Source organism: Lutra lutra, chromosome 3 (assembly GCF_902655055.1).
Source record: "Lutra lutra chromosome 3, mLutLut1.2, whole genome shotgun sequence".
Taxonomy (NCBI): Eukaryota; Metazoa; Chordata; class Mammalia; order Carnivora; family Mustelidae; genus Lutra; species Lutra lutra.
The window spans coordinates 55,894,626-55,913,798 of NC_062280.1; the positions used below are offsets into that span (position 1 = coordinate 55,894,626).

The 19,173-nt window shown below is 43.7% G+C and overlaps 1 protein-coding gene across 4 annotated transcripts in view; it reads right to left on the reverse strand.

Annotated features, from left to right (window-relative positions):
- Positions 1–19,173, reverse strand: part of ACVR1 (activin A receptor type 1) — a 127,420-nt gene that overhangs the window by 32,647 nt on the left and 75,600 nt on the right. For all 4 annotated transcript variants that reach the window (XM_047721812.1, XM_047721813.1, XM_047721810.1 and 1 more), the window contains 3 exons: positions 8,092–8,355; positions 5,693–5,904; positions 1,738–1,837 (listed from right to left, as the gene is read on the reverse strand). In XM_047721812.1, coding sequence (XP_047577768.1) covers positions 1,738–1,837; positions 5,693–5,904; positions 8,092–8,355 — 576 coding nt within the window. The remainder of the gene's footprint in view (positions 1–1,737; positions 1,838–5,692; positions 5,905–8,091; positions 8,356–19,173) is intronic.

A 19,173-nucleotide genomic window follows, 5' to 3' on the forward strand; every position in this document is an offset into this window, starting at 1 on the left:
GAACCCCAAATGGTAACACTATCCAAGCAGTTCATCACACACATTTTTATTCAAGGCTACACCACATGAACACTAACTAGAAGCTACTGAAATGGCATTGCTTTGATGAAAGTCTTTAGCACTGAACCAACAAAATGCTATAATTGAATTTACACTATTTCCAAAAATGCTCAAGAATATCTACACCACCAGAAACAGTATGTGTTTTTAAAGGTACAACACTATTTTGCCCTTTGGACTCTGGGGTTGGGCTCTGAAAACTGATATGGAGATTGGCTGCCCTGTACATGGCAAGTGGGGGTGGGAGGTCAGGAGGGCAGGGGTAAGCAATTTAGACAAACAGCCCGTCGCTGCCTTCTCACTCCTACCCAAACACCCTTGTTCATAAGCAAACTGGATGTTAGGCAGTACAATAGGACAACCCTGGCTGTACAAGATGGGCACATTGGGGGCGTGTTTGCTCCACCCGCAGCCCACTGAGGAGGAGAAATGTGAGGTGTGGCTCAGAGGTCCAGGGGCCGCAGACCCAGAGCAAAGGCAACAGGCTCCTGCTGGTTACCTGTGTGCCTACAGGTGACACCTGCTGCTCATGCTACACTGCCTGGCCTCTTTCCCACTGTAAGGTTTGGGGATGTCCTGATTTCCAAAAAATCAGAAAGAAAGGTGGGAGGACAGCAGCCCAGTGGTGAAGACAGGTTATGACGTCCAGCTACCTCCCAAAAGCAAAAGAGAATGACTGGAGTTGCCAAGAAAAGAAACCAGGAGAACCAGAAAGAGTGTAGAGACACTGCCAACCTATCACCACCCTTCTGGCTGTCCCTATGTGTTTCCCAAAAAGAAATTAATGACAACTATCACGTGACTTGCAAATACCCACCAAATACAAGTAAAAACCAATAAAACTGAGAACTTCCCCCCCGAAAAGGCATTCTGTACCCTCTTCTTAGAGGGAAATCAGCAATTTATAAACAAGCCATAAAAAGGTCACAAAGTTTGACCCAGGAACCCCAACTCCTGGGAATTTATTCTGAGTACTCAAAAGAAAGGTAAGATGCATGCAAAAGCTTTCTTGAGTAGTACTATTACGTACAATTCAATGATCATTCAAAAGACCCTCGTTACACAATCTCTTAAAATATTTGTGATGTGTACAGATATATGGAAATGTCTGTGAGCTTAAAACGGAAAGAAGGAACACAAATTGTACACCCATTATGATTGCATCTCTATATAAACATGTTCCTAGATGGGGAAAATATAAGAGGCCATAGAGAAATGGATACTGCTCTTGTTTAACAAAGCAATTATAAAGGTAGCTTTGGTAAATTTATCTCATTATTTTTAAAGGCAGTGGGAGAGTGAGAGGGCTTGGAGAACTGCCATAGGCAAGTGCGTTGTCCAAACGCCTACTCCCCTCAGATAGCTCAATGTCTCCAGTCAGGAGCAGCCATGCTAATTCATTTCTCATGCCTTCCCGTCATCCTAAAAGGTCTACTTGCAACTAAAAGCTTTTGACTAGCCATTCATCATACTAACTAGCGACAGATTCCTTTGAAGAGAATTCCAACAAGTTGAGGAGTTCTGACGCAAGGCACAGAGACCAGAAACAGAGCCACACCGTCTCCTGTCATTTCAGGAGCAACAGGCAACATGAGACAGATTTTCCAAGTTCCATGCTGCTTCTAGAGCTGCAGTTAACATTGCATTCAACCCACAAAGAAGAGAAAAAAGAATTACCGACACACTCCAACAGCGTGATCTGACGAGCCACTGTTCTTTGTACCAAAAAAGGGAGACCAGAGCCACTTCCTGATGTGCATGAATGATCCAATAAATCCTGTGGTACAAGACAAGGAGAAAAAGAAACTACTGAGAAACAGTTCCCAGCTTAAAGTACAAGCATGCCTATCACTGTGACTCTCACGGAGACGCCAATCCTGGACATGCGGCCCATGGGTGTGCATGGACCACTGGAGAAAGAATGGGTTTTCTTAGGAAAACCAGAAGCTAGCCCTTTTTATGATAGGTTTTCCTGAGGGGTAAGTAGTCTTTTTTTGCATCCAGAGTTTTAGAATAAAAAAAAATATATTAAAAAAAAAAAAAAAAGCCTGAGTGGACAAGGTCAAAGATGCAAACTAGAAAGTTCAGGAAGCAGGTCCGAATACAAGGGGAAACAGCAGAAAGAGGAGAACAGAGAACAAAAAGAAGGGAAGGGCCTTCAAGTCCCAGGCCAGGGCATAACTAATCATGTTCTGCTCTGTTCATAGGTATCTGTGAAAGGATTCACTTTCATTAACATGCCAACTAAGGAACTCTAACAAGGAACAAACAAATCAGGAATAAGGTACAAACAACTCTAATGTTGTTTCTACTGCAAAGACTCCGTGGCCACGTGGGTCCTCTGGCTGGTACACTCAAGCAGAGAGGGGTCACCTGGAAGGATTACCCTTTAGGTGGGTGAGGAACAAAAGCATCACAAAACTTAACCTTCAGTGTATTTTTAGTTGTGAATTATCCACAGATCAGAGAGGGGAAAAAAACCTAGGACTTTAATTTAAAACATAAAACCATGCCCAAATCTACTTCTAAAAAAATCAACATATTGTGAAAAAATTTTCGAATTAATTCATTCATAAGTTTTCCCTTTTGATTCTCAGTGCAAGCCAAGGAATAGATGTCTCTTTGCATCAGGAATGGATTGTTTGGAACCCGAGGTATTGTGCCCATGGTGATGGGAGTAAGGTTATAGCAGTGTTGAGCTTATATTCCCCAAAGTTCATTCTTTCCCAGACATCTTAGCTGGCCTGCTAAAGCAATACATTGATTTGTCTGAATTTCATCTTCTTTTACTTACTCTGAGCACCACTGTGAAGTACTGTTGATCAGCAAAATTACCAAAATCTGAACATCCAAAGGAAGATATTTAGAATCCTTAAAAACCACAAAATGGATAATCAACAAGAAATTGAATGTTAGATGAAGTAGTTTCACATCTCCCTAACCATCTCTTTTGCTGTACTTTCTTCCCTTTATTCATTCAATTTTTTTGAGAGAATATTTCTGAAAATTAAACAAATGTGGGGTTTTTTTTTCATAATATAGAATCATGGTTTTAAATCTAGCTCATGGACTTAAGGCAGGGGGTTGCCATCAGCCAATGACTGACAAACATCTACTTCAACTCCTGAACCCAAGGCTTCTTTTTCAATGTAGGAGGCTGTTCGGTGAGATAGGCTTTGTTGAATAACATAAATGAGGGTATCACTTACATAAGCAAGTATATATACCAAAAATGACAACTTGTTTTAAACAGTGTTCTTTGCTATTATTGTTATCGCTATATACTGTCCTCTAATATGACTGAGTGGAGAAGACGATTTTGGTATACACTCCCATTCCTCCACCAAAGTTACAGAAGCTATTTAAACAGTGATTAACAGTAGATATTCCTATCATTAGCCATGGGGGTTAGCAGTTCTGGGGAAACGGAGTTCTGACTGATCGACTTTAGAACCTCAGGATTCAGCCTCATATCTTGCTCCTAACTCAATAAACTCATTGAATTTTCCTTAATATGGGAAAGAAACTTCTAAGTACATTTCAAACAAAAAGCTGTATTTCTCGGGGTGCCTGGGTGGCTCAGTGGGTTAAAGCATCTGCCTTCAGCTCAGGTCATGATCTCAAGGTCCTGGGATCGAGCCCTGCATCGGGCTCTCTGCTCAGTGGGAAGCCTCCTTCCCTCTCTCTCTCTGCCTGCCTCTCTGCCTACTTGTGATCTCTCTCTCTCTCTCTTTCTCTGTCAAGTAAATAAATAAATCTTGGTCAGGGGGGAGCTGTATTTCTCTACTTTGGGACACAGAGTGTCCTCAACTCCTCTCTTCCCCAGTTCTGCCATACCATGATCTAAATAGGTAGGTAAATGGAAAAAAACAAGGTTCCTTCCTGGTTTTTATACAAAAATGTATGCTTGACTGGTGGCCCAAGGATAGGGAAGGCAGGAGGATGGGCTATTTCTCAGCCTGTATTAGCCACCACCAAATTTCTTTTTTAAAATCTTTTTTTTTTTTTTTTTAATTTGACAGAGAGAGAGATACCACAAGTAGGCAGAGAGGCAGGCAGAGAGAGAGAGAGGAGGAAGCAGGTTCCCTGCGGAGCAGAGAGCCCGACGCGGGGCTCGATCCCAGGACCCTGGGATCATGACCTGAGCCAAAGGCAGAGGCTTAACCCACTGAGCCACCCAGGCGCCCCAACCACCACCAAATTTCTTAACAACTCGCCAAGATTGGTCCAAGAATAGCACCTGAGCTATAGAGATCGGTGAGGGTGAGTCTTCTCCAGCAGAGAGGAAGCTGGAGAGCAGGCTCGCCTGCAGACCTTCCACATACTCATAAGCTTGTTGTCTAGCAGAACAAGACTTAATAGGAGATGATCTTAGGTGATGCATGACCATGACATCAAGTAACGCTGGATCCCATTAGAAAGTTATTACCTGGATGGTCCTCCATCAGATATGACAAGGAGAGTCTTGACTGGGTATCAGCATGTCTTTAACACCTAACACTCCCTAATCTTCACCTTTTTCAGAGGAGGCATCAGACTCAGCCTAGGATCGTTTCAGAATGCTATTATCACTTCTCTCTTTTGCATATTATTGTAACCTATTTATAGCAAGTGGTTCCCTTTTCTCACTTAAAGTTTAAGTTTCTTCCACATTAACACTTGACAATTTTTAAAAGTTAAAAAAAGGAAGACACTTTTTCATGTAATTTCACCATTGAACAATATGCAAAAGAGTAACTTTAAAATATATAAATCCAATGGTGTCTGACCCTGAGCTCTCTGTGAGGATAGCTGCTAGCCACGTATTGACTTTTAGCAAGTGAAATGTGGTTAGTCTGAGCTGATATATGCTGTGAGTTTAACATATGCACCATATTTTAAAAACTTAGTTCAAAAAAAAATAAAAAGAATGTAAAACAGCACATTCATAATTCTTTCTGACTGATGATTATATGCTGAAATGGTAACTATATACATTAGGTCAAATATGTTGTTAAAATTAATATCACCTACAGTGGGGGGTTTTTTAAACTTTTTTTTAAGTGGTCACCAGAAAATTTAAAATTACAGATGTGGCACACCTATTTCTATTGGACAGCACTGATTTAACCAAATGACTACCTCCACAAGGGGGCAGCACAGGAGCGTGCAAAGTTTAATAGCAGCTTTTTTTGGATGTCAAATTTTAAAGTCTTAAATTACAGGGTGTTAAAATAATCTAGAAGGGAAAGTGATTTTAATATTAAGCAAAGGTGCTTTTTTTGAAAGCACTTTTATTGCTAAAAATAGAGTAACTGAGTTACTCCAAGTCCCACCCCACCCCTCTGTCCCCCAAAGATAATAGGCAACCATTCTCCTCACCTTTTCCCTTACTCCCAAAAGAAAAACAACTACCAAGAATCTACTAAAAAAAATCCCCTCCCTCACTGAACATAAATGTCTGTCTAAAAAAATGTTCTCACATATGGGAGACTAAACACAGGCCAACACAGGCTTGCCTAGGACACAAGTGACCATGGTACGTGTGCACACTGTCCAGCCCCTGCTACTAGTTAGCATTTCACGATGGAAAGAAGAAAGCATGTTTCATCATCTTTGTTATGCTTGGGATTCCCTGGGATCTCAAACTCACTGCTAAAGTGCTGTCTCCAACATTGGTGGTGATGAGCCCTTCGATGGTGCCATACTCCACATCTCTGGGATTCAAGCGTTCTTGGTTGCGCCTTTTAAATTTTCGGAGAGCGACTCCCAGGAGGCAAGCTAGAAGGCATACTGCAAATACTACAGACAGAATAATGAGGCCGACCTCCAAGTGGAAATTCTGTGTTCCAGGAAAGGATTTCCCTGGAGATGGGGAAGAAAAGGAATGCAATTGGCTGTAAGGATCACGGTTTACTTATTATTTAGCATAACTGATACCTAACAAGTAGCTCCTGAGCCTGATCACCCGGTCTCCTAAGTCACAAACTGTTAAAAACTAAAATATTTCCTAATACCCAACCAACGGCCTGGTCATTTGAACCATTGTTCGTTCAGGCACAACCGGAGTTTGAAAAACTCTACCGAGAACCAACCATATTAGTGCACGTAGGTGGAAATACGTTTATGATACAAAGTACTTCACAAGTCCCTGGTACTACTCTTCTTAACACAGATTCAGTCGTATGAATGTTTTATCCTGAGCCCTTACAGACAGAGATGATGCTATGATACTCCTATGAGAAAGTGCTGAGTTAAAAACAAATTACCCAATCTGTGGTCTCTCTCCTCAGTGTATCTTGGATGTCTACCACTGAATTCTCATTGATCTTTCCACATCACGATTTCTGCCTGGGAACCGATTCATTCATCTGTTCTTTTACTCACTTATTCAATATTCACTTGCTCAAAACATTCATTCACTGATTCACTTGCTCGCCTAATCACTCATTCACCCCCTTGCTCGGCATTATCACGTTACCCATTCAAACATCCGTGCGCATTCGCTCCAACACTCACATACCACTCGGGCAAATACACACAAAGACTTTCTACTTACCTAGGGAGTTAAACAAAAAAATTTCTTGGTTGGAGAGTAATGGTCCATAATTAAAAGGTCCCCCAACCAATAACCAGCTCTGAATGTCAGACCCCTTAAGACACGGTGTCACCAAAAGCCCCATTCTTCCCCACACAGGCCTTTTCCACGTCTCTGCCACCTTCCGCAATCCACAATCCTTCCACAAGCCTGACAGCCTTTATACATTTCTTTTAACTTTCTGAATCCAAATTAATCAACGACTTGGCACATAATACCCCATGGTACATGTCATTTGTACGATAAAGTGTAAAACTAATTATATACAACATTAAATTATAAATATGGTGCCTCCCTAATTGAATTAGAAATTCCTTAAGTCAAGAAAATAAATTTTCTCTTACAACTCCAAGTCTTGCAGAGCGTTCTACAGATTAGGAACTTTCCGTACTGTAGGTACAACTCCTGCGTCAGTGCAGATAATTCTCCACGGCCATCCACTCCATTAATTAGAATTTAATTCACAAAGGTTAAGAGTAAAGTTTATCCCATCAAGTACCCTTTTAGTTTTAGCCATTTAAATACTTAATCTCTCTTTTAAAAATCTTCTTGTATTATTCAACCCCATTTGCATATCAGAATTAACATTTTCTATATGCCTTCCGGTCATCACCATAACTGAAATACCGCACAGCATAACCTCGTGCCGGTTTTTTATTTTTTCTGTCTCTTCCCCTGCTAGCTGACATTTCTGACCATGGGTGATCCTAGGAGCCTCTCCCAGTCCACTTTTTTGGTCTGTTTCTTCTTTTCTGAGTGCAAAATTAAGTACTTAAGCCAATTAAAAATGTACAATAGGTTAAGAGAATCAACCGGCTTGGATGAGTCTACAAAGACTAAGGAACATTAATATTTGCAGGGACTTTGAGATAGCAAATTGGGGCTCATTTATGGGGTAACCGTTCCAGAGCAAGACTGAATTCCCCTGGATATGGAATCCATATGAATAGAACATAGAGAAGATGCCACATAAACTATGAGGTTCATGTGAAATCTGACCCAGCTTCAAGCCTCAGTGATGGTTCACTGGGAAATCAGATATGGGAGCAAAGGTCAGTGAGGCTTTGTCTCTTTCCTCGTAAAGAAGGAAACCTATTCCACTCAGCCACCAGAGTCTTATGTTCCATTTTCCTTCCTACATGCTTAACATAGAGATAAATATTTACCAAGCCGAACTGTTTCTGAAATTATGACATCATGGCTCCTGAACAGAGAAAGGAGCCGTTCGCCTGCACACGACGACCAAGAGAGATCCAGTCAGCCAAACCGTCCCCAAGATGGCCATTACCTTGCTTCCTTACCCAAAGATATCTATACTCCCTTCTTGTCACTCATGGCCTCTAGTTTAAAGAGTAGGAGGAAAGCCTTGTGGCTACTTCCATCTTTAACCCACATAGAATCAGAACAACACCAACGGAAACCCTTGATCTAGAAATAGAAAAGTCCATGGGAACCTTTAGTGGGCAGCTGGGCCGTGATGTTCCTGTTACACCAGTCCCCTTGGCAGCACTCCACAGCTTGGCCGGGCGATGGCGGGGTCTTACAGGTCATCTTCCCCTGCTCGTAGACTTGGAAGCAGCCTTTCTGGTAGACATGGAAACCGTCATTTATGCTCAGTGAGGAAAAGCACTGCTGGCCTTCACAATGGTCCTCACTCCCACAGGAGAGGCCTTCACACACACACATGTAAAGTTTGGGGTTCACCTTGGGCTTCTCATCTGCAAAGGAGTAAAGAACAAGGAAAAGAAAATCACTACACGGGTTTTATTCCCATTAGGCGAACAAGACCGTTTTCTCCAAGACCATTACAACACATTTACCAACAGAAAGTCGGGCCAAGCATCATCGTTGGCCGTTATGTCCACATTCTGTTATCTTGTACCTCTCACCTGACCAACCACCAAATAATAATCACCTCTCAATATGAGTGCATTTATCTGAGCTGTGTACTCTTTTAGATCATACTGGGCCGAAGAATGGTTATCATGTACCTACTGGCTTCTGACAATGAACTTCCCCCACTGTGGCTTTCACGTTATCTTTGGCCTGATGGGCTCTCACATCCCAAATCTCTCGCATCAAAATAAAATGTTCTGGGGCACCTGGGTGGCTCAGTCGGTTAAGCGTCTGCCTTGGACTCAGGTCATGACCCCAGGGTCCCGGGATTGAACTCCATATGGGGTTCCCTGCTCAGTCAGGAGCCTGCTTCTCCCTCTGCCTGCTGCTCTCCCTGCTTGTGCTCTCTCTGACAGACACACAAGTAAATAAATATCTTTTAAAAATAAAAAAAATAATAAAATATTCTTCCAGAACATAATGCTTATCACCTTTATTTTAGGTTTAAAAAAAAAAGTCTCCTAAATATACGGCAATTGTTAATATCAGTTCCTGGTAACTCTGTACTAATCCATCAACCAGTAATAGAAGGAATGCTGGTGTTCCCACCATTATGTGTAATTTACCAGTATAATCGAGCGTTTCCAAGGATGCAGCCTCTATTTACAAATATCTCTTACCAATACTTGCAGCCAGATGCCTAGACTAATTTTCCAATACTAGTAACACTGAAGTTTTCATGTTCATTACAATGGAAATTCATAGCTGCTTCCACATTTTGGACTGGCAGAAAAAATTTGGCACTGATTATTGAAGACGAGGGTGCAAGGAGTCAGAGAGCACAAAACAATGTTTTAACAGTAAGGAAACGGGCAGGACCACAGGAGCAGTCCACACCTGGTGGGTCCAAGGTGCGGTGGAAAGAGGCAACAATGTATCATCCATGAGTGAAGCACACCTGATCAGACCCCCTAATTATCTTCTTCAGGAAACACTCATTTGCAGTCTAATTCTTCAGACCATTCTTTCTTTTCCCTTCCCTGGTCAGTTCAGACTTGCTGGTCCCAACAGTCTGCACTAGTCAGGAAGCAAAGTGCAGACAGGATGTAAACAGCCAAGTCCTAGAGGTTCTGAAGCAGCGTTCATATAAAGAAATGCAGCTTGCAGAAGCTCGCTCCGAAGGCCTCTGGCACAGATTGACTGCCTTCTAATTCTTGAACCCCCTGCAGCAGGTCTGTGAGATAACTGCTTCTTTCTTAAAATAACAGGTCGGGTGGCTGTGCTTTCAAGAGGAGACCTTAAGGTAAGGTCTTTGAAAATGTCAAGTTCATTTACCCAGATTTGTGTGGGTGTGTGTAGAGACGTGGGTTATCTCAAAAAGAGAAAAGTGTTCTTAATCTTTCTTCTTCCCTCTTCAAAGAAGTGAAAAATAGTTCACTACCCACTGTAATGTGGGTGCCTCATCCCACAGAGTAAGTGCATACAGACACACAGACATGAGCCTTCTATTCATAATTGACTTGCTAGTTCTTTTGAAAACCACAAGGGGCTCATCCAAGAGCAAAGACATGCCTGAAAGCAGAAAATCCAAAATAGCCGCTGACAGTGTGTGTATGTCACCAGTCTCACCCCCGAGAATCAAGAGCCTCAGACATTTTTAATGAGAAAAAATTTTAATGAGCCAAAAGATAGCCTTTATTTTCCCTGCCTAGAGAAATTCCAGTACCAATCTATTTCTATGAGGATGAAAAACATATATATCTGTTGACATAATCCAGCAAAAAGTTTACACTTGCCAAAAGTGAGTTGGAAGATAATATTTCCAGGGAGTCTAGACATGCTTGCCACTCTTGAATGGCACAGAGCTGGGCTGAGGGTTGCCAACTATGCTGCCCAACAGGTGATGATTCTTTGGACGGAAATGGATAGGCAGGGTAAGGGGGAAAGTTAATGGTGTCATGCTAATTTGTTTGTGATCTACAGCAGGAAATTTTAAATACTGTATTTTAAAACCATGCAATAATGCATTCATGAAAGTTTGAAACATGAACACATTATTTTAAAATCCTAAATATTAAAACACTGAAGAGGTTGTATCTGTTGACACTGGGATGGGACTGAGGACTCCGTGTTAAGACAAAGGAGTAAAAGGAAAATAATGTAAGAGAGTAGCTGTTCACGGACTCATAATGGACTAAGGAGTATGGGTTACTCAATTTGCTACACCTGTGATCCAGGAGGAGCAACCATGAACAGATAATGCTAGACAACAGAGGCCTCACTCACCATTCATCCTATGGAAATGGATGGTCAGGTACAAAACAATTAATGACATCTTGTGGCTATAATAAAAAATGTCAAATTTTTGGGCGCCTGGGTGGCTCAGTGGGTTGGGCCGCTGCCTTCGGCTCAGGTCATGATCTCAGGGTCCTGGGATCGAGTCCCACATCGGGCTCTCTGCTCAGCAAGAAGCCTGCTTCCCTCTCTCTCTCTCTCTGCCTTCCTCTCCGTCTACTTGTGATCTCTCTCTGTCAAATAAATAAATAAAATCTTTAAAAAAAATAAAAAAAAATGTCAAATTTTTAAAAAATAGATAAAAATAACAATTCCTCTCATGAGCTCTCAGACTGAACTCTGCTTTTAAAATCAGAGCCCTTGGGGTGCCCGGCTGGCTCAGTTGGTGGACCATGTGACTCCTGATCTCAGGGTCATGAGTTCCGGCCCCAAGCCCCGCCAAGCTGGGGGCAGCACCTACTTAAAAAACAAAATAAAATATAACTAAAATTAGAACCCAAACTGAATTCTAGCTCCAAAGACATAAGATGTGGACTGCCCTTCCAAGGTCCCTATCTTTTGACAGGATGTGGGGATGGTCTGACAGATGTCTGGATTGTAACCTAAAGAATTTTGCCAGAATTGAGGAGCCTCAGGTAAATCTTCAGTAAATTCGATTTACTATACCCAACTATGCAGTGAACACAGGCATTCACAGGTTATCAACTGTAATCAGATCTTATCCTGTAGGGATCATAAACTAAGTCAAAGGGATTCATTCATTTATTAACCACTCTCCTTGAATCTTTATATCCCTCCACTATCTATACACAAGTGACCTGGGGTTAACTGCCTTTAAATAGGTCATTCTTCTTAAGGTGTCAAAAACTAGAGTTTTCATTGCCTCACCTCCGCAATCCAGAAAGAGAAAAAAGGGGAAGAAAGATGGTCGTTAATGATACGTGATAATTAACTTAATCTCTGCTAGGAAGAACCATGAGCTCAGTCCGGCGGTGAGCTAATGGGAAAAGTACAAAGCTTTCACCAGCTTCACTTCCAATTGTGCTTCTCACCAACATTTAATCTTCTTAATTTGTATATTTCCATATAACTAATTAGCAGAGCCCTTCCTGAATCTATTTTTTATATACCACCCAGGATAAATGAAGACCCTGAATTCGTAAGTCTATAAGAATGACCACATGTTCCGCCCACATGCCTGCATGCACACACACATTAGTTAAATGCTACTTTGGCAGTTTCATCCAACAGAGTGGATTAGTCGAAGAGATGCCAAAAAGATTCCTGAGCTAGGATTACTGATTCAACAAAGAAGGTTAAAAGCAAGGTAGTAGCATTTTCATATCTTAATATCCACAATTCTAAGAACACAGCAGGTCCCACAATGCCCATGAGTCACTGTTTCAGTCTTGTCAAAATTTAGGAATAACCGTAACAGGTGAGGGCCTGTGATATTTCATTTGGAGTGGTTTGGGAGTGGGAGGTGGCACCTAGGATGCGAGAGTGATCACAAAATCCCTTGTAGGGCCACAGGTAAGTCTGTGGGCCTCTAATCTCTCAGAAAGTGATAGGAATACAGTATACATCGAAGCACACCAAGGCATGGACAGTCACCTTCTGTGTCTGGTTTTCAACAGGACAGACAGGAAGCGCCACATCTAATATGAAGTATTTTACACTTGTGCAAATAACTAGGAAGTGCCCTGGCAGAAGGCAGCCAGTCTACTCCACCTAATTGACATTCATTTAAATAATTCAGTAATTTAAATGTCAAGCCAGAGGTATTCCCTGTCTGCGAAGCTCCCCCACATTGTTTGTTCTAAAAGGCTCCTCCCAGCATTACTCAGTGTTATGGCTGGCACTGTGTGCCCTTTGTATCACCAGAACCAGATCCCTAGGAACACATGTGCAGCCCAGCCCTGACTGGGGGCCGCAGCCAGTCATGGGATGGTTGGGGGCCAGCTCCACAACCAGGGGCCCAGGCTCAGAATCCCAAATCTTTTCAAAGGTCTTTCTTGCTCTGGGGCGCCTGGGTGGCTCAGTGGGTTAAGGCCTCTGCCTTTGGCTCAGGTCATGGTCCCAGGGTCCTGGGATCAAGCCCCACATCGGGCTCTCTGCTCAGCGGGAAGGCTGCTTCCTCCTCTCTCTCTGCCTGCCTCTCTGCCTACTTGTGATCTCTGTCTGACAAATAAATAAATAAATCTTTAAAAAAAAAAATCCTTCTTGCTCTGGAAGATACTCAGCTCAACCTCTGGACACAGCTACTCTTGTAGCCTAACCGTAGACTATCACAGGAAGAGGCCGAGCAAAGAGCACTGTGGACTTTTTAAGACTGTCCACAGTTTGGCATAATCTTATACCTCAGAGTATCCACATTTACATTTTGTTTTTTTTTTTAAGATTTTATTTATTTTTTTGACAGAGACAGAGAGCACACAAGCAGGGGGAGTGGGAGAAGCTGACTCACTGCTCAGCAGGGAGCCCGATGCGGGGCTCGATCCCAGGATCCCAGGATCACGACCTGAGCTGAAGGCAGACAGACACTTAACTAACTGAGCCACAGGCACCCCTCACGTTTATGTTTTAAGTGGGACTTGACAAATCGAAGCACAACACTACGGGCTTATCCTCAGCGTTCTCAGTCATGCACTCCCTAATACTTAAAGCATTTAAACTGATTATCATTCTAAAGGATGCACAAAACCTAATTTTTCCCGCTAAAGTCTGACATAAAAGACAAATAAGAAAAGGCTACAAGTAGACCAGCTTGCGGCTATGACCCCAGAGGTCAGCAAAAGAAACAGACTGAATTTCTTAGAGACTCACCTCAAAGTAGCACAAATAACAATGTGGTGATTAGACTACTCTGATAAAAGTCACGCAGCTCAGAATTTTATAGGCTAAAAAAAGGAACCCCAAACATCCTGGATTCCTTCCAACAGCATAAATGATTCATTCATTTGAAATGACAGCTTATATTAATCTTATAGATACGGGAGTCCTTCCATGGCCTCCTAATCCAAGAGTGCAGCTTGGCACTTCTCCAGAATTGGAAAGCATTTGAGATCTCTGGCATTAAACAAAGGCTCAGTGACGGATTTGGCAATGCCAGGTATCACTGCCAGAAGCCTGCTCCTAAGACAGAAACACAAAGGTCAGTCTGGAACGCCTCGTGAAGGGCATCTGATGGTCTGGCAAGAAGGCAAGCTATATGCTCGGGAATACAGTGCATCAAGACTCTAAGTGCTCACATTATAAAAAACCCCCACTTAGGGAACCCAAATCACTTTTTTTTTTCCCTGATCAGAGAAACCAATACTTGGTCAAGTTGTAAAGCCAAGAAGAAAACATATTCCAGGAGTTAAGAAAGATCAAATAGGATCACATACAAATTAGAATAACAAAAAATGATTTCAGGATTCCCAAGATTTTGAATTGACGATGGCTACAAATGTGTCCTTCCTCCAGCATTCTGGAACTGAACAAAGGGCATCCCCATTCAGATGTAGTCCTCTCTGCCTGCCATGGTTGTTGAAATAGAGACGGGGTGGTTCGTGTGGCCACAAGTCCTGGTGGAGCTCATCACCACCTCTTTAGACTCCTTTCCATTTCTGGAAGGCCTCTCTTGCTCTAGAACGTCAGGTCCTTTAGGTATGGAAATCCCCCCACAGGTAAGACTTCACTCCCTCCCTGCTGACACCCCATTTTCCTAGTTAGCATCCGCCTTTCCTCCGGGGAAACCCTTGTTCATACCCTCAGATTTAGAGTAGGAACCACCTGCATATGCTCCCATGCACGTGTCTGTCTGGTGACTGAAGGTGCAAGTCTTTCCTCTAGACTAGAAGTACCATGAGGGTAGGAACCGAGCCTACTCTGCTCACTGTTTTATACCCCCCACCTGCCTCAGTAATTGAAAGGAGTACACGCCTGATGAGTATTTGCTTCAGAATGAATTTTCTCCTCACAGACAGGATTTAGAGGGGGGAAGAGACATGATGCTGGTTTTCAGAGCAGACTGAGCCTATAAAGTCTTTAAATGTCAGCAGAGATCTTGAGGCAAGGCTTAGTCACTGAGCCAGCATGTCTGTGCAAACCACTTCTTCTCAGAGGAGCTCGCCGGCACATCACATCTGTTCACCTACTCCGGCTTATAAGTGTAGAAAATGAATACTTGTGGTGTGGTCCGGTAGGTGTTCTGTTTGCCTATTTGTCCATTCAGAGAAGGAGGTAAAACACAAGTGTCCCTAAAACAAGGAATTATTTAGTACATTAATAGAACAGCAGGGCTCTTAACGATGCTCCTTCCCTGCATGGCTGATGTGAGGACTTTGGGCTACTATGACGCGAAGGTGAGCAGAATGATCGACGCATCCTAAGCGCCCTGACTCCAGCACAGAAAGGGCGTCAAGCAGGACTTGCCTGCTCGGCAGTGAGGAAGATGCCCCCTGGTATTTGCTGCCATTTTTCTCCTCTTGGTGAAAGTAATGGCATTTGCAGCAGGGAATGGGGAAGACTGAATTACATCATTTTCCCCTTCTTGCTCTGCTGAAGGTGATAAGGATTCCCAAGTCATCCTGCATTTGAACTGCTGAAGCCGAGAGTTAGGGGAAAAAAAAAAGTGCCATCTGTTTATTTTGTGTCTGGGCTGACTCCTTGTCTCTGAAATAATCCCTATAAAATAAGCCTTATTGCAGCAGCCACACCTTCGATTTCAAAGCCAAAAACTTGGTCTGTGTTTAAGTGACTAACAAGTTAAAGAACATTGTGGGGTACTGACCTAAGACAATACTGGTCTGTCTTTTCCGTGCTTTTTATGATTCCCAGAATGTAGCAAAGACACGGCTTTCCGATGTGCACCATGTTGATGAAGCAACTCTTTAACAGGGGAAAATATGACCCCTTTTGCATCGTGTCTTCAAACTTCTTGACTCTCCGCTTCAGAGAAATAAATGATTACAAGGCCTAATGGAAACTACCTACTAAGGAATTCCTTTAATGACCAAAAATATCCCCACCATATATAATGACAACGCCCGGGTCTGAGGGAAGCTCTACTTATAAGGAAGAGTAAGAGAGAGGACCACAGCCTGAGGGTGAAGAGAAAAGGACCTGGTGAATTATAACAAACATTTCAGGGAAGCCATTCCTGGTTTAGGTTTGAAAAGAACCGGCGATGGAGTCCCGCCCATCCAGTGTTGAGGCTAGAAGCTCTGTTCACAGTGTGGGAAGAGGTGTGCCTGACTCATGTGGGTTGTCTCTCAACGCTCCACAGGCTAACAAGGCAGTGCATGGCTTGCTCCAGTGAGGGTTTCCTAGCCAGGCTCTGTATGGAAAATTATGGTGTTAGGAAACTCCAACCAGGGGCTCTACATGGGATAGGACAGTGGAGAAGGAACTACAGGGTGGCTTCAGAGCAAGGCTCCCCCCTCTATCTGCCCTTCTGTACCCTACCAGTATGGGGCCTTCAAGGTTGCCCATCTTGGCTCTATTTACCAGCAGCAAACCACCACCATACCTCATAGCCTTTCTGGAAGCTTTCCAACCATAGAGATAAATCCTTCAGAAGACAGGCAGGGCTACAATTTGTTGGACAACAGTCTTAGAATGCCAGCCTCTAGGCATTTGGCATCTTTGGCATTTTTTAGCCAAAGGTAAAAAAAAAAAAAAAAAAAAAAAAAATTTTTTAATGTCCAGAATTAGTTAAATTCCTGCTCTCTAGCTCCCTACTCTACCCGACTCCAGAAAAAAAGCACAGAGGGAACAAGGTGCTTTCTAGACTATTTGCTCCCAACCTGGATGAAGCCCACAAGATTAAGATATCTAAGAGTAAAAAACTAGGGCAACGATCAAGCCTCAGATACTGCTACTTCCCTATCCCCTAATTTCCCAGTTCATGTCCTAAGGCCTTACCAGGCCAGAACACCAGGCAAGGTTAATTGTGAGAAGAATCCCATGTCTTCGATCCCATGAATACATGCCTTGAGCATCTGTATTCCAGCCTTTAGTTGGACCTTTGCTCTGTAAATCTTCTTTCCCCTATCAGTCTAATTAATAAGTCCACAAGAATTCACTAATTCCCAAATTCAACACTTAAGAAGATTGGCTTATTAGTCATAGACTAAAGGGTCCTACAGTCACCATGACACAGTTGAGTCTGGGTCATTTGAAGCTTATTCTTTTTTAACCCCTGAGCCCACAGAAAGGCTCCGGGTGCCTACACTCAAGGTAGAAACCAAAAGCATTTTTTTGAGAGTGCTGTGAACCAGAACTGGCTTTTCAAACACTCGTTCCCTCTCCCACCCCACCCCAGTCTCTATGGCACAGCACACCCTTCCCAGCTTCCACAATCATCTCGGACCTTGGCAGAAGAAAGGCAGCTAAATCTGAGATGTGTCACGAGGCCACTGGCTGGGCAACGAGAATATCTAAACACCAACGAAGGCAAAAGCAACAGGCCGGAGTTTCCACAGACTCCCACTGGCTCCCGTAGCTGCAGAGCCCTGACAGCCTAAAGATAACCCAAGTATCTACAAAGGGTCACTTTTAAATAGTAGCTTTAATACTACCAGTCATTTCAGAAAGCATTTCCTTCCAGAGCCCGCTTCCATCCACACTGGCATGCCAACTGTGCCCAACAATGGCAACCCCGCTGAAGAGATGAAAGCCCAGAAGGCAGTGGAAGGAGCCCCAAAGGGGAACAGACAGTCCCTTCACCTGCTGGGATTCTATTCTATGCCCACATCTGGACTGCTGAGAAAGAAGAAGCTGGCGATGAGACCCCTCATAGAAGTGATCTACTGACAATCATGGGGGATTCAAGAACAGGTTAAAAAAAAAAAAAATCAAACAAAATAGTTTAAGCCAATGCCTCCCTGTCCTAAACTGAGGCAGTAGAAACCATGGATGGCTACCTTCTGGGAGTTTTTCAGGGAAGCTGCTACTTCCAAGAGAAAACGTATACCCTCGGTCTACTGGACCACAGTCTGGCCGAGCAGAAAGAACTGTATGGAGTCTTCGGCACATACTGTCGTGTACGTAGGCACTGTGACCACCTGCTAACTCCACAATGCCAAAGGGACCTTTGGTTTTTGATTGTCTTTTTAAGCCAGGCCCAAAGGCTCCCAAGATCTTCCTAAGAACCAATAAAATCCAGCAGCCCCTCACCTATGCACCACGCTGAGTCCCCACTGTCCTCAATGGCAGTCGGCCAGGGCCTGGTGTACAAGGGACAGGTGCTCAGTGGGCTATTTTCAGTTGCTATCAGCTCCATCGGGAGCCGCACATGCTCAGTAGGCAGGCAAGTCTGGGTTGCATTTCAAACTCCAGGCAGCCAAGAGACCTACACCTTTCACGGCTGCCAGGGCCACCAGCTGCCCCGTGCTCCTCCCAAGACGGGAGCAATGAAAACAGTAGAACCTGGCCAGCCAGCATGCCACCGAGCAGGCTGTACCTCGCCTGTCACTGCCTGGGTTATTCTGAGCCGGGTTATTGACACTCCATGGCAACACAGGAACAAAGGGCCTGCGAGAGGGATTTAAATGTACTGCAAAAGTTGCTAGAAAAGTCAGCAGCTCAGGCTTCTGTTTTCATAATAAAAGTAGTGGGGGCATTATTATTAGCTTATTGTGTGTCGCTCCTGTGACTGTATTTGCAAATAATAATAACAAAGTTCTCCTCTTTGAACGAAGGTTCTGTTTTTGTTTTGCTCGCCACCATGAAGTTGCTATAGTTGGGACACCTCCCAAAATACAGCATGCGGGCCTGCCCCCGACAGCACCACTGCAGGACTGGTTTTCCTCAACCATTTACCTCTCACGCCACCATACCCTGTGCCACCCCCCCGCCACCCCGTAACCTTTCAACAGCTCTCAATGTCCTCCGGATAGGAGACAACCCGCTCATGACTCCAGGCCCTGCCAGGCCAGTAGGACCTGTGCTCCTAAGCCGGATCCCTTCTCAGGACTGCCCTGGCCATTTTGGACTGGCCGTCCATTCCTGACCCCCACAGTTCTCAGGGTGAGGCCCCTCCCTGGGCAAGAAGTCCTTCTCCGTCCTCCCTTTACTGCTCTAGGGCCTGTGGAGCCTGCCAAAGTCCGGCTCCCAGGACTGCTGTCTCCAATCCCAGCCCTCTGAGATACAGAGGCCCTTCCTGTGGCTATCCCCAGTGCTGGGCTGTAACCTTTGCCTTCCACAACTAGACTGTGACTCCTTGCCAGCAGCAACCACTTCTGCTTACGCTGACATCATCTGTGCCCACCGGCGTGCTCACGCTGACTTATCAAAGATTTTAAGATTGTGCTGTAACTGATTCTCTTTTCCCAAACTCAGAATGAATTCTTTGAAAGACATGCTCTTATGATCTCCTCGGCCCGGACCGGTCCCTCTTACAGTATCTTTTTTATATT